Here is a 13,452-nt window from a genome sequence, read left to right as displayed (position 1 = left end):
TTAATGGATAAATTAAATAACTAATAAATTAAACCTTTGTTACCCCTAGGGGAATTTTTATGTAACAAATAATATATAAAAATAGCATCAACAATCAAACATGGCAGCGCACAATATGACGGCAATGCATATGAATATATATAAAAAAACATGTTTTGCAAGGGCTGGATGATTCATTTCACAGGATTCAAATATATATAGCTTCTGTTGCCATGTTCTCATCAGGTTTTATTTTTAAAGGCCCCTCAGGAAGTATATGCTTCATATTCCAGCACGCTTGATGCTGTTGCCTGGCGTAAATAACTTGGTGCTGCTGTGTGAGCGATCACACACTGAGAGCAAGTGATGGGAGACAAACTCGGTCCCTGACGCGCGTGTCGCTCACCTGGCGATATTTTAACTGCCCTTTTTGTGATTTTTCTTTCTTACAATTTTCTTTAGATTAAGAATAAAAACAAACCCATCATATTTTCCAAGCCGAACTGGATTTGAAGCAGAAGGTGAACGCCATCCGTACATTTTAATATCAGTTCCATGTTGGCTATAATTTGTGCATTGGGAAACTGCGCACCGGTTGTCCAGGATCTGAACCATGGCAAAGGAGTGAGGCGCCTTTGCCAAAATGCCTGTTAATTGGAATATAACTTTTTCACGGCGGTCCTATGGAATATAGTCCGATTTTACACAATCTACATGTTGTGTCATCACCCCACGTAAAAAACAAGCTATTTGTGTTCTGCATAATGCTGTCCATTTGGGTGTATATGATTTATTGTTGTGTTGGCTACTGCTCAACAATGCCAAACCTGGCGTACGGCTCGGGAAACAGACACGAAAACGATCACGAAAACGATTCAGAAGTTGTCAATCAAGAGTCCTCTCTCGGGGCGTCCAGGGACTTACTGAATAACGAAAACGATTTGGACAGCAGAGGAGAAGAGTGGGATGAAATTAAAGGCGAGGCGAAGGCGTTGGATGATAATGCCATGTCAGGTTTCCTCAATGAGTCGGAAAGTAAAAAGTTGCCCCAGGCGATCATCATCGGGGTGAAGAAAGGAGGGACCCGAGCGCTGCTGGAGTTTCTGCGCCTGCATCCAGACATCAGAGCGGTGGGAGCGGAGCCGCACTTCTTCGACCGCAACTACGACAAGGGACTGGAGTGGTACAGGTGCTCTACTCTTTCATTTTCAAAATTAAGCTATAGATAAATCGTGAACTGAACTTATATGCTTAATGTATGTATTAAGCGACAAAGTGTGCCTCTGCGCATCCTGCCTTGTTCAAGGGCATCTCGTGTAAGCTCTCTGGAAGCATAACTCTGTTCCAGAACAAAACTCCAACATCATTGCTCCTCTGAAAAATAATTTTTCCACCTTTTCAATTCACACACATGTTATCTACTTTGTATCGTAGTACTTAACAATATAAAAACCACAAGAGAGTAAGCTGGAATATATATAATGGGCAAAATAGAAAACTAAATTTAAAAAAAGTAAAAAGCCTATAACATGTTATCACCATGGGGGGAAAAAACATCTTAAATAAAGACTTTCCTCCTTTAAAAGTCTATCATCATGTAACTTTTAACTTATATTGCACCATACTAGGCCATATGACAGTATGAATATAAGATGTGATAATCAGCTGTGAAATCCACTAATACTTCAGTTTGTTTCCAAAGATGTTGGGTGATAAAAAAAAACTACAAAACTAATAAAATAAAATAAAATAATGTCACGTGCAATTCAATTAGAAAGTTAAGAAAGTTATTTTTCCTGGCAAGTAATGTGACCCTACTGGTAGATTTAAACAAATCTCAAGAATTAAAAGAATGCTCATGTAATATTAAGGTTTGGTAGTGAAGTTAAATATGTGCTGTGACTTGATTTATATCAGATAATAAAAATGTGATAAACTGAAGGCAACTTTAAACTCCTCTCTGTTACTGTCTGTATTAAACTGGAGACTAAAAAATTTCAGTTTGTTATGTTGATAACCTTCATTACTCTTTTCACAAGTTATGGTTTAGGACTTATAGGACCTATAGTAATATACTGTATAATATGTACTGAAATAAAGATAATTCACAGTAAACAGTTACATTGTAGGTACAGTATATTGATATTCATAGAAATTGAACTGAAACACTGCTGATTAGGTGATAGTATTTTGTAGAATACTACAAACTGTTGATAAGAAGAGCAGGTCCAGGACATTTTGTTATCCAGACGGTGCACCTTACACCTGCAGGTGCTATCAAATCTCTAATATACAGTATACAGTAGTACACCACAGGCCAAGGAACGCAACTCTACGTGTCTGACAAAAACTTTTTTGGCCACTCTTCTCATCCATGTTCATGTACAAAGCACAATCAATGTTACTTGTTTGCATGACCTTCACTCAGAGTTCCTGGAGTGTTTCTACATCCGCCCGTCCTTGGATCTACACTTGCTGTGGCTTTTTGACAAGAAAGAGGCACCAGGTTAAAAAAGATAAAGCAGGGCTTCCATTAGATTTAACATGAATTCTGGATGCAGTTCAAATAATGAAAAAAACATTGCTTTATGGTTAGGAGTCAGCAAGTTTAATCATGCCATCATCACTGAGCAGCCAGCAGTGTGATGAGTTCGAGGTTATTGATTTTGGTTGGTTTTGATCTTTAATCCAAACAGACATCACTGTCAAAGGCAGAGATCCTGAGGCTGCTTACACCTTCAACATTGTGTAACATAACATTTTTCATTATATTCTCTGCCATGGCAACTGTTGTCCTTGTACCATGCCTCACAATCTCAATATGCAAGCTCTTTACTATTGACTGAGCTTCAGTGTTACACAACATGCTGCTTTTAGTAGAAATAAATTGTAAACACACAATATTCAGGGAAATTATTGATCTCATGTACCAAAAATGTTCCGGGAAATGGTTTGGCATTGAAAGTTTTACATCAGAGCAACCACATGGTAAATAGGAGATAATAAGAGATGTTGCTGTTCAACGAGTGTCCATTTGACTGAGCCAAGGGATTAACAGGCAGTGTCAAAGGGATCTAGACACTGTTTCAAAGTTGGCTCCATAAAGCTACAATAGGGGAAGCGAAGCATTGTTCAAAGGACTTCTCGCTTAAGCTCCTTTGAGAATTTCCGGACAGGTTTGGGACACTTTTGTATGATCAGTGTGTGGAGAGTGGTCTTTTGTCCACCTCTACAGACTGAGCAACAAGAACAAATCATCTTATGCTTGAAGATTTTTTTACTTTGCGCTAAGACCTGCTGGTTTTATAATCCTCATGTGATGCGCAAGTAGTCAACGCATTTTAACAATGAGTAATGCCTGAAAAGAAGGAGAAGCTATCATTAAAGATGGATACAATGAAATGGTATGGAAGTAATAGTCAAAGAAGCTGTTGTATATAATTAAAACATGCCAACGCCTTGTTCACAGTGCCAGCTTGTGGATGTGGGGAACTGTTTCATCTTGGGACATGTATAATGAAGGCCTCTTTTCCCTGAGAGGTGATCTGGCTAATTAAAACAACTTGGCTTGAGTTGTCACAGTGAGAGCACTGTGCCACAGGTTGACCCCATACAACAGAGCACCATGACATCGAGTCAACCCTTAATGATCATTTAGCTGAGCTCAGAAAGTCCCTTGCCTGGCTTTATGGTGGAACACACTGTAGTTGGACAAATGAGTACTTGTGGACTTAATGAATGAGCATTTTTTTTATGTGTTTTAGCTGTTTGGTATACCTTTTTGAAGCCATGTTTTTACATGCAGTCCTACATCCTATCCGTGCAAAAGTTCATCTTAAAGATAAGCTAGGAGCATAAAGCCAGGTGAAGGTGTGTGTGGGTTTGTTTTCCCATATGTTTTACATCATTGCCCCCAGACTAATGGTGTGGGGAGAGGAGCACTCCGCTGGGTGGGCTTATCAGCTCCTGTGGTGGCATTGAGTTGTGCCCCTGCCATTTATCTACTGTGATTGGTGTCCGTCTTGCCGGAGGCCCCACATAGCAGAGAGGCCCCTGCACAGCAGGACATCGGCCACAATAAAGCACGATGTCACCCACCGGCAGAAACAGAGAAGCAGGCAGACAATTGTGCACCCTGACACAGAAGTCCATGGCCCCTCCTTTTTTTAATACAGCCTGAACTTCCTCCAGGATGTCTTATTTTGGCAGGTTAATATTCATCTGCTTAATGAATGCTCAAATCAAGGTCTTCTGAGTTCTATACAGTAGATGTAACTTAATTGCTGAGATTGTGTTTTTCCTCTTGAGGGTCCATATATAGAACAATGAGCGGCCTTCTTACTAACTCACTGAGGGTGTCAGAGAAGACGGCCTAATCCTCCTCAGAGCCCCAGGGAAGCTTACTGCAGTCCAGTGGCAGATAGAGGGCAGTAAATTTATAGTGAGTCTTTAGAAAGCGCAACAGTATTATGGAGCTCAGTGAAAAGGGATGCTGGAGAACCCCTGAGGTCTGCATTAACCCTGACAATAAAAGAGCAGACAATTAGTGTGAAACATGTTTTCTCTGCCTTCACTTTGTATGCAAATGTGTTCAGAAGGGTGAAAGTGCCCTTTGACGAGGCCCAGCAGGACTTCATCAGAAAGCGCATTCATTAGAAACTGCCCAAGAAAAGACTCAAACACTACACTTAAGCTTTTTAGCCTGAAAGTTGACTTTCAGAGATCTGTGCTTGGAAAGTTGCATTTTCCCAAGAGAAGGTTCATTTGAGTCCACTGGTGGAATTTTGCTTACTCAACACTTTTAGCTCGTTGCAAGGACACAGGGGGATTGGCGTAAGTAAGAGAGCTCTCCATATAGGTATATCCCCTAACTTAAACTAATGTGTCAGCACACTGACAGGAAAAGAAGGGAACACTGTGATGATAATGAGATGCTTCAAAGAAACAACCCACTCATGCTAGGTGTTGTTTCAAACATTCCTAAAATATTTCCACAAACCATTGCCCTTCTTCTGTCAGCTTCGGATAACACTTTAGATTTAAAAAAACTTCAGACCCTATCAGAATGTTTCCACTATTAGACTAAAATGATGCTACCATTCCTAGAATAAATCCACTAGTTTGTAGATACTGGTAATGTGTACCTCCCCTCCCTATTCTAGAGATTGAAGATTTAATTTTCTGTAACAACCCTCTGGGCTTTTGCTTGAGGCAGTTTGTCAAACCATAGCACTTATTACAGCACTTTGGAAACACTGAAACAAGAAAAGTTCTCTCCATTATATCCCCTTGAGTTGTTGACTTTTTCATCCCTCTCTTTTGTACTATCTTCAGAGAAAATGTGTTGTTTCCTGCTTCTTTCTTTTGCTGTCTACTGCAGAGACTCCCTGACAGCTAGTCAGAGCAACTTTAGAAAGCACCAATCTGCCTCAGCCATCTTTGGTTTGCTTCTTTGAAGTCTTGTTTGCTTTTGACGTTCCTCTGAGACCAGCACGCATCTGTGGGGAATTACCTAATTGTACCAATCACTCCATATGTTGGAAAATACATTACATGCAAATAATGGGTTGTCTTATCCCATTTAATGTAAACTCTACCATCATAATTGTGTATGTTTGACAAAGTAAACAATGCCTTTGTTTATTGAAGCAAAAATGCTTCATTCTGACACCCCCAGTTCCAGTTGACCAATATTTTCGATTAATATCGCTTTGCTCTTTACATATATAAATATATATATATATATATATATATATATATATATATATATATATATATATATATATATATATTCCAACACATCATCCCAGGAAACTTACTGAAGCTCACTCAATTATTTTGGTTAGTGTTATTGCCCTTGTTTGACCAAGTATTTATTATCACTGGTACAGCAGTTGCTTTAGCTGCTGGCTGGTGTCTTTCAGCTTTGCTCTGAAGTCACTTTGTCAAATCCATTCAGAATTTCCCTGGTACTTTGTGGCTCTGTTCTTACTTGACGGGTCATTTTTGAGGATTCTAGTTCTGGTTTGGTTGCCTCATCATCACCAAGTATACTTGCCTCATAATTGTAACATTTGTTATGTTGTTGCTATGGCTGTTGCAAACAGACCCTCTTACCCTGGAACCTCATCAGGGGGGAGTGGACTGCAGCTCAAAGGCAGCAGCAACTTTCTTGAGGCAACTTGTGCACACAGCTTTGTCAGTGTTGGCTGCCTCACCTTTATCATTGGGACTAAATCCAAAAGTCCATGAATGAGAGTGTAGCGACTCCACTCCACTAACAGGTGGTATTTCCTCTAAGTCATGACTTTTTACCTGCAGTTTTTACACATTGCCTTGTCTTTTCCAGCTCACCTCTTTCGTAAGCTTAAGATCCAAAATGCAGCACAGTTTTAGTTCTCTTTGAGACTCATCTCATCACAATCAAACCACATGAACTTTCTAGTAAGTTACACAAACAAAACGTGCACCTTTCTTCCCTCCCACCGCTAGTGACATGTGTTTTCTTCAGAGCTGCTTGACTCTCCTTTAAATTGCAAACAACTTTTCAGACACAGTCTATGGTCAGACACTAGCAGCTCCATTAGTCTGGTTATGAACAAAAATAAAGTTAAACATGTTGTCATATAACATATTACAAGTGTTGGGCAGCTACTTGGAAAGTGAAGTGAGCTAAGCTGCCAAATTCTGTGTACTAAATGAAGCTTCACTGCAATGAAATAATGTTACCGGTAAAACTTGAACTCAACCCAACTCTATCCTTAACTCCAAACTTTCTGTTTTCATTTTAAGATTTGTAGTTCTCAGCCCTAACTGATGCTAACTCAAGTGACATCACATGAGTGAGTCTGGAGTAACGCAAGTTTTTATATAATGTTTGCGCGTTTGTAATACTACTCGAAGACCTGTAAATGGACTTTGATCCTTGACTTTAGATGCCATAACTGGTTCACTGCTGGATTGTATTGTATTGCTGTTGCTGGTACAGGATCTATTTGTAAGTTTCTGTTCAGGGTAACATATTCTATTTCATATAAATAACCTACATTTCTGTTGGTTGTTTTCTTGATTTTGTCTTTAGTCACACAACTCACACCTGTAGGTTATTCCCCCTGGACAAAAACAACCTGTTCACAGTGAAACACATTGCACTGAGATCACTCTAACACTCTATTTTGCTCAGTTTATCTGAATATAGGTATTTGTCAACACGGTAGTTTCTAGCATTAGCTACATCCATACATAGTGATAATGATGTTATCATGCATCACTGCATACATTATTTTCTGATCACTTTCACAAATCACAGTGTGATTGGTTTTGCATTGCTGGTTTATGTTTTTTCCCGCACCACCACCACCCTGAGAAAAAGTGATGGCTGTTTCTATAAACAACTGACTGTCAGAACTGCTATGTGTTAATGCAAGGCTGACAGTTGTGTGAGGGAAGCCAGAATGTCTTCCTCCTCCTCCTCTCTTCAGACTTGGCCTGTCTCCCTCAGACAGCCAGGTGGCCTTGAGTTCTGCATACTGACAGTAATAATGGAGGATGGGAAAAAGCCGTTCTCTGCACTATCATTGTTGTTCAGGAATGCTGGTAAGATACTGAATGCTGTTCAATGTCATGTAAGAAGGTCCTGACTGTAAAGTGTGATGACGATGACTTTCACACGTATGATAAGTTGTGCTGCAATGACCAAAGAACGCCTCTCCTAAAGATGCTTTCCTCTTTGATTTCTGTCTGGAACTCATCTCACAGTATATTGGTCTGATTAGTATAAGTGGCTGCATACCACCACCTCTCATCCTGTCTTTGAGAATGATTCCCACAGTAGCTAAACCCCTCTCCGAGCTGCAGCGTGAGATTAGGATTCATCATGACATTAGACAATGCTGAGTTATATTTTTTCTGGAGCAGTCCCTTGTGACAGTGGTCTGAAAAGCTGAAATATAGATGCCAATTAGAGTCAGTCAAGCAGAAAACTGCAGGATACAAAAAGTTGGAGTTGTTCCTTACTTTGGTGAACTTATTACCGAGGGCATCGTCCATCAGCTGGGTATAAAACAACACGTTGTAAATTCCTACCTTTCAACCTATTTCCTGATAGCAGTGAATGTAAACAGGGCACCAGTTTTCAAACACTCTCCCCAGCAGCCAGTTTAACGGACACACCTGACTGCCAATCAGACAAAACACAGACAAATTATGCAACACACCGCTCTTGGATTAATATCTATCTGTTGGTTGCAGTAGGGGTGACTTATCTTGTGCTACTGCTGCAGGAAAATGCAGACACAGCATCCAAGAGTGGCTGGTGACTTAAAACTTATACTTTTAAGGGCTTCTGGATCAGGGGGGTCGACCTATGGAGTCTACATCCTCCAACAGTGCACCTGATTACATCTAATCCTCTCTTTGCACCTTCCAGCCCTCCCTCTCTTGCTTTATCTCATTCTCTTTGCAATCTTCCTCTCTGTTATCTCCTCAGCTCCTGATGTTCTCCTGCGAGTTTAGCAGGACAGGTTAGAGGGCAGAGGATGTTTGTGCATATGCCCCAGCATGAGGATGCGTTTTTAGTGCACCAATTATACGTAGAAACTCTTCAAAGTTTAGAGTCCTCGCTGTATGACTTTATAGCCCACTTAGATGTTACCCTTTTAGAGTAAAGCAGTGTTTTTAGCTTTATGAAGTCAAATAGAAACATGCAAAATTCATGAAGGGGCAAAAGTCAACACACTGCGGCTCAATTGTAGAGAGGTCCTTGTTTTTTTTACTGAATGATGATGCCTTTGCAAGGCTGATTGATAGACGAGGATGCACTGAAACCTATCGGTTCCAGGCGACATTGTTTATTAAGCAGAACAAATTGCGAAATCTTCCTACATATGCCCCCCTAAGGCAACTCTCTCACTCCTTACTCGCTCAGAGATGTTCTCGCCTGCTCTATCTCTGCTCAGATGAATAATGCATATGTACTTCTCACACAGATTGTTTTGCTCGGGGACTAAGTGGAAAGTTTGATTGGTAGTAAGTTTTTGTGTCCCTCATGGCCCCAAGAAAGGCCTACAGTACTCCGCTTGGGTGTATCCAAGAGATAATTGCAGGGTGTTTTGATAGAGTTGTTTGTGTCCCTCACACCTATAACTTTGATTATATATATATATATTTTTTTTTTCCACCACAGTGGTGACTGACAGGGAGAGGGAAGTGAAATACACGTAAGACCCACCTAGGGCCTCCATAGCAAGGAAAAAGCAGGTGACATCAGGTGATGAAATTGCATAAGAGAACCCCTTGTGTGTTTGTATGACGCTAACACTAATCATTAAAGCGTTTTCCCAGTGCTCTGCACAGCAAAAATCTTGTAGAGCATTATCTGCTTGTTGCCACCACGTACATTTGTAAGCTGAAAGCTGCTGATTTTAGAGAGGGATATTGAAGCTCCTTGTGCATGTACCAACAGATGGTGGGAAATTATTGTAATCACTCTAATGACATGGTTCCTCTTCTTTCTCGACGTTTGATTTACCGCTCACAATAACACACGAGGATATTACCTAATACTGTAATAATTTAAGATTTACAATTTGACTGACTTAAACCATAATGAGGTATGTTGGGGGCTGATGCTTGTAAACATCACATCATGGCTTATATTTATTTCCATCCTCACATATAGCATGAAATGATATATCACAATGCTCTTCTTGCTTTCGAGACATTTGTTAAATCTCTATGAGATTTCCCGATATGATGAAGGACTGCAGGGACCAAAATCTTAGTTTCATACGGTTAATAAATAAGTCTTTTAAATCTCTCTTTGTGTTGATCTCTCTCTTTCTGCTACTATGCAAGGCTGGAAAACATAGGAGTGATGTTGTGATCAGTCCCCAAGAAGATATTGAGCTCATTTTCAATGCAACGACATGAGAAATACTGTATTTTCAAATATGTCTTTATACATAAAACAAGTTGGAAAGTGTTCATAGCTTTGTGGAGTTTATAATTCAATGCAACTGGGTTTGTGCTGTAAATCGGTTAATACACAACTTTAGTAATCGTCGAGCCTGGTGTCTGCGGTGTTGTTGAATTGCATCACTTTGTATATCGTAACATTGTTTATGTGGTCCTCCTCAGACCCTTACAACCACATAGGTTGTTTGTTCCTACCCTCTAATATGACCCTGTTTCCTAAACTGCCGCTCCTACCGGCGGCAGCGGATCAACATGTGTTAATGTTGTAAAAGGGTAGCAGTTTGGTTGGGTCCAGCCAACAAAACTACTTGGTTAGGTTTAGGAAAAGATCATGGTCTGGGTTAAAATAAGCAGGTTTGGGTTACGGTTAGGGCTTACGTATGTTCGTATGTGACGGAGATTGTGTCGTAAATACTTTCTGTACGTTATGTAACTTAACTTACAACTTAACTTACGTAAGTAAGTAATAAGTCAATGCTGACTTGGTTTCGGACGGGACATGAGTAGTAGTCTCTAGGCTTTTACCCATCCATACACCCCGACCTTCTCCCAATTGGTTCTTTCACAATCTTTATTCTTTATTCTGTTTTATTCTAACTACTACTTTATCAATTTGCTCCCTTCTTAATATCTATGGCCACTAGATTTTGCCATCACTACGAATGTAAATATAGGTCATAATAATGTTTTTTGGACAGTGTTAAATTTTCATATTAAGTGCCGTTTGAAACTACACTCATGAAATGTTTCATGAAGTTGAGTGAACACTGCTGACACAGTCTCACAAAATATAATAATATAGATTTGGTTGCATTCAGCTGTACAGGAGTTTGTGTCAATCCTTTGTATTTCTCCCTGGATTAACTGCTTACCATTGAGTCTCATCGTCATGGCCACATATCTCTCTCCCTCTCTCCTTCTCTCTCCAGAGACAAGCGAGCCACCCAGCCAATAAGGCAGTGCACCAGACTCTAATGCTCTAGCGTGTTTGGCTTAGTCCTAATCCCTCTTGGCTCACTTTAGCCATTATCCAGTCAGGGCTGCAGTTAACAGGCTATATTATGATCAGCCAGAGCCAACCAGGGTCAAGAAGAATATGCAGTTAAGGGAATAGACATCTCCCAAGCTTTGCATTTTCTCCTACGGAATGCAAGGCTCCTCAAAATCGTGACATTTTACACAAAATTACAGACAACTATGAGGCGAGAGGTGCAGTCAGAGTCATCTGTCTTGGCATGACATTAAGAAGCATAATGCCGCCTATTCACAGTTAAACCATCCTTTGTATAATGTAATGAAGGTGTGGAATATTTCAATGTGAAGATTGGGGGATTTGAAAGAGGATTGAAGTCTTAAGGTAGATTGAATGCATCAGCGGGTAGATGAATGTATTCCTTTAGTTTGTATTTAGAACATGTCATGAACTGGGCATTGTGTTCGCATGCAATCACAGATGATTAATATGACTGCTGCTATACCTACCATTTCCTGTCACTTTAGGTACACTCAGACTCTGTTAATGTTGCTCATGATGTCTTCAATTGTTGTCTTGATGATGATTGACTTGCACCTTAACCTGCCATGGAGCTACTGTGTCAATGCATATATCATCATGCTGTATCAGGGGCTTTTGTAAGTCTTTTAGATTTAAAAAGTGCTGGAAAGAAGAATAGAATATATAATGGTACAAAGTTGTTTTTGTGTGGCATAGGTTGCCTGCAGCGCAAATGTAAATCAGTTTGTTTGTGTCCTTTTGCAGGGAATTGATGCCCAAGTCATCAGAGGGTCAGTTGACCATGGAGAAGACCCCCAGCTACTATGTCACCAAGGAGGTCCCTGCAAGAATCTATACCATGTCTAAAGAAACAAAGCTTATTGTAGTTGTCCGGGATCCTGTCACCCGGGCCATCTCAGACTACACCCAGACTCGCTCCAAGAAGCCGGACATCCCGTCTTTCGAGAGCCTGACCTTTAAGAACATGTCAGCAGGATTGATAGACACCGCATGGAGCGCTGTTCAAATTGGCATTTATGCTAAGCACCTTGAGCGCTGGCTCAAGTTCTTCCCTATGGAGCAGCTGCTGTTTGTCAGCGGAGAGCGTCTGATTATTGACCCTGCAGGTGAGATGGCTCGCGTCCAGGACTTTCTTGGGCTCAGGAGGGTGGTCACGGAGAAGTACTTCCACTTTAACCCAGCAAAGGGCTTCCCCTGCCTTAAGAGACCTGAGGGGAACAGCAAGCCACACTGCCTGGGCAAAACCAAAGGCAGGACCCATCCTAATATTGACCCAGAGGTTGTGCAGAGGCTGCGGGACTTTTATAAGCCCTTTAATACTAAGTTTTACCAGATGACTGGTCATGATTTTGGCTGGGACTGAGAGGAAAACCATGATGACAGACTCATGCTGGGCCCTCGTCTGTGTTTTCACTCTGGAGATATTGTTATGCAGTGTATGTACAGTATTTGGTGGATGTGTAAAAAGTTCAGAAGTCTATTTTATAATAATTTATTGTTATGATATCAACTCACTAAGCTGCCTAACCAGGTTTATTCATCATCCACAACACACTTCAAGTACATGGACATTTTTCTAAAAGCACAAAGTTTGTACGGGTATTAAGAGCAGGGTCAGTATCCTTTTTTCCGCAAGGACATTTTTTCTTCTTCTTTTACTTTTCCAAATGCTGATTTTACTTCACCTTTAGGTGAACAAGAGCCAACTTAAGAAGCAGCTGGTAATATCCCCTTAACATCTGCCTGACCCTCAGAGGTCTGTGGACCCACTTAGTCAGGTCGATACAGGCCTCAGCTGATCCAGTGCCACTTGCCAGGTGGATCAATACAGGAATAGCTCCTCATCATGTCAATTAGATGTGAATCATGGCTCTGCTGTGATCTCTCAAGCACCGCAATAAAACATGGATCCATTAATGGTACTAAGTTTATGGTTGACCCTTAAGCCAACTTCAGATTGATATAATAATATAAATTTTCTCTGTAATGTTTGACTTAACCACTATTTATACAGTTTCTACAAAGGAATGTTGATAAGGATCCATTAGAGGATTCAGTCACAGTACATTTGGGATGTTTTTTATGCAAAAACATCAGGCTTCATAATGCCTGATTGTTTATTACTCTTTTCCCAAAAGAAAATGATTCATATGGCTTAATCATATTCATTGATCTGTACTAAAATTGCTCTCATGGATCATTCTATACAGATTTTTTTTTTCGGGGGGGGGGGGGGGGGGGGGGGTCCCACAGGTAATACTAGATGTGTTAATGATGCACCCTTGATACATCAACTGAAATAAGCATCATTACAGTTTACTTTCAGTGACAGCTGAAGAGAAGTAAAATAAAACTACCTTGGGCAAATATTCATCATTTCAATTTCATGTATGGTTGAGTTTTATTCAACCTATATAGACACACATTTTTCAGCATTTTAACAGGCGTCATTCCATAATGATGTACTGCAACCCCGTTGTTGT

At 40.4% G+C, this 13,452-nt stretch overlaps 1 protein-coding gene across 1 annotated transcript; it reads left to right on the top strand.

Moving 5' to 3' along the window:
* The first annotated feature begins 393 nt into the window (after positions 1-393).
* On the top strand, positions 394-13,093 carry hs3st3b1a (heparan sulfate (glucosamine) 3-O-sulfotransferase 3B1a). Its single transcript, XM_083931377.1, has 2 exons — positions 394-1,168; positions 11,714-13,093. The coding sequence occupies exons 1-2, from the start codon at positions 663-665 to the stop codon at positions 12,330-12,332; spliced, it is 1,125 nt and encodes a 374-aa protein (XP_083787503.1). The 5' UTR covers positions 394-662; the 3' UTR covers positions 12,333-13,093.
* The last annotated feature ends 359 nt before the right edge of the window (positions 13,094-13,452 follow it).

Source organism: Echiichthys vipera (genome assembly GCF_963691815.1).
Source record: "Echiichthys vipera genome assembly, chromosome: 17".
Lineage (NCBI taxonomy): Eukaryota > Metazoa > Chordata > Actinopteri > Perciformes > Trachinidae > Echiichthys > Echiichthys vipera.
This window is presented reverse-complemented; position numbering and strand designations above follow the sequence as displayed.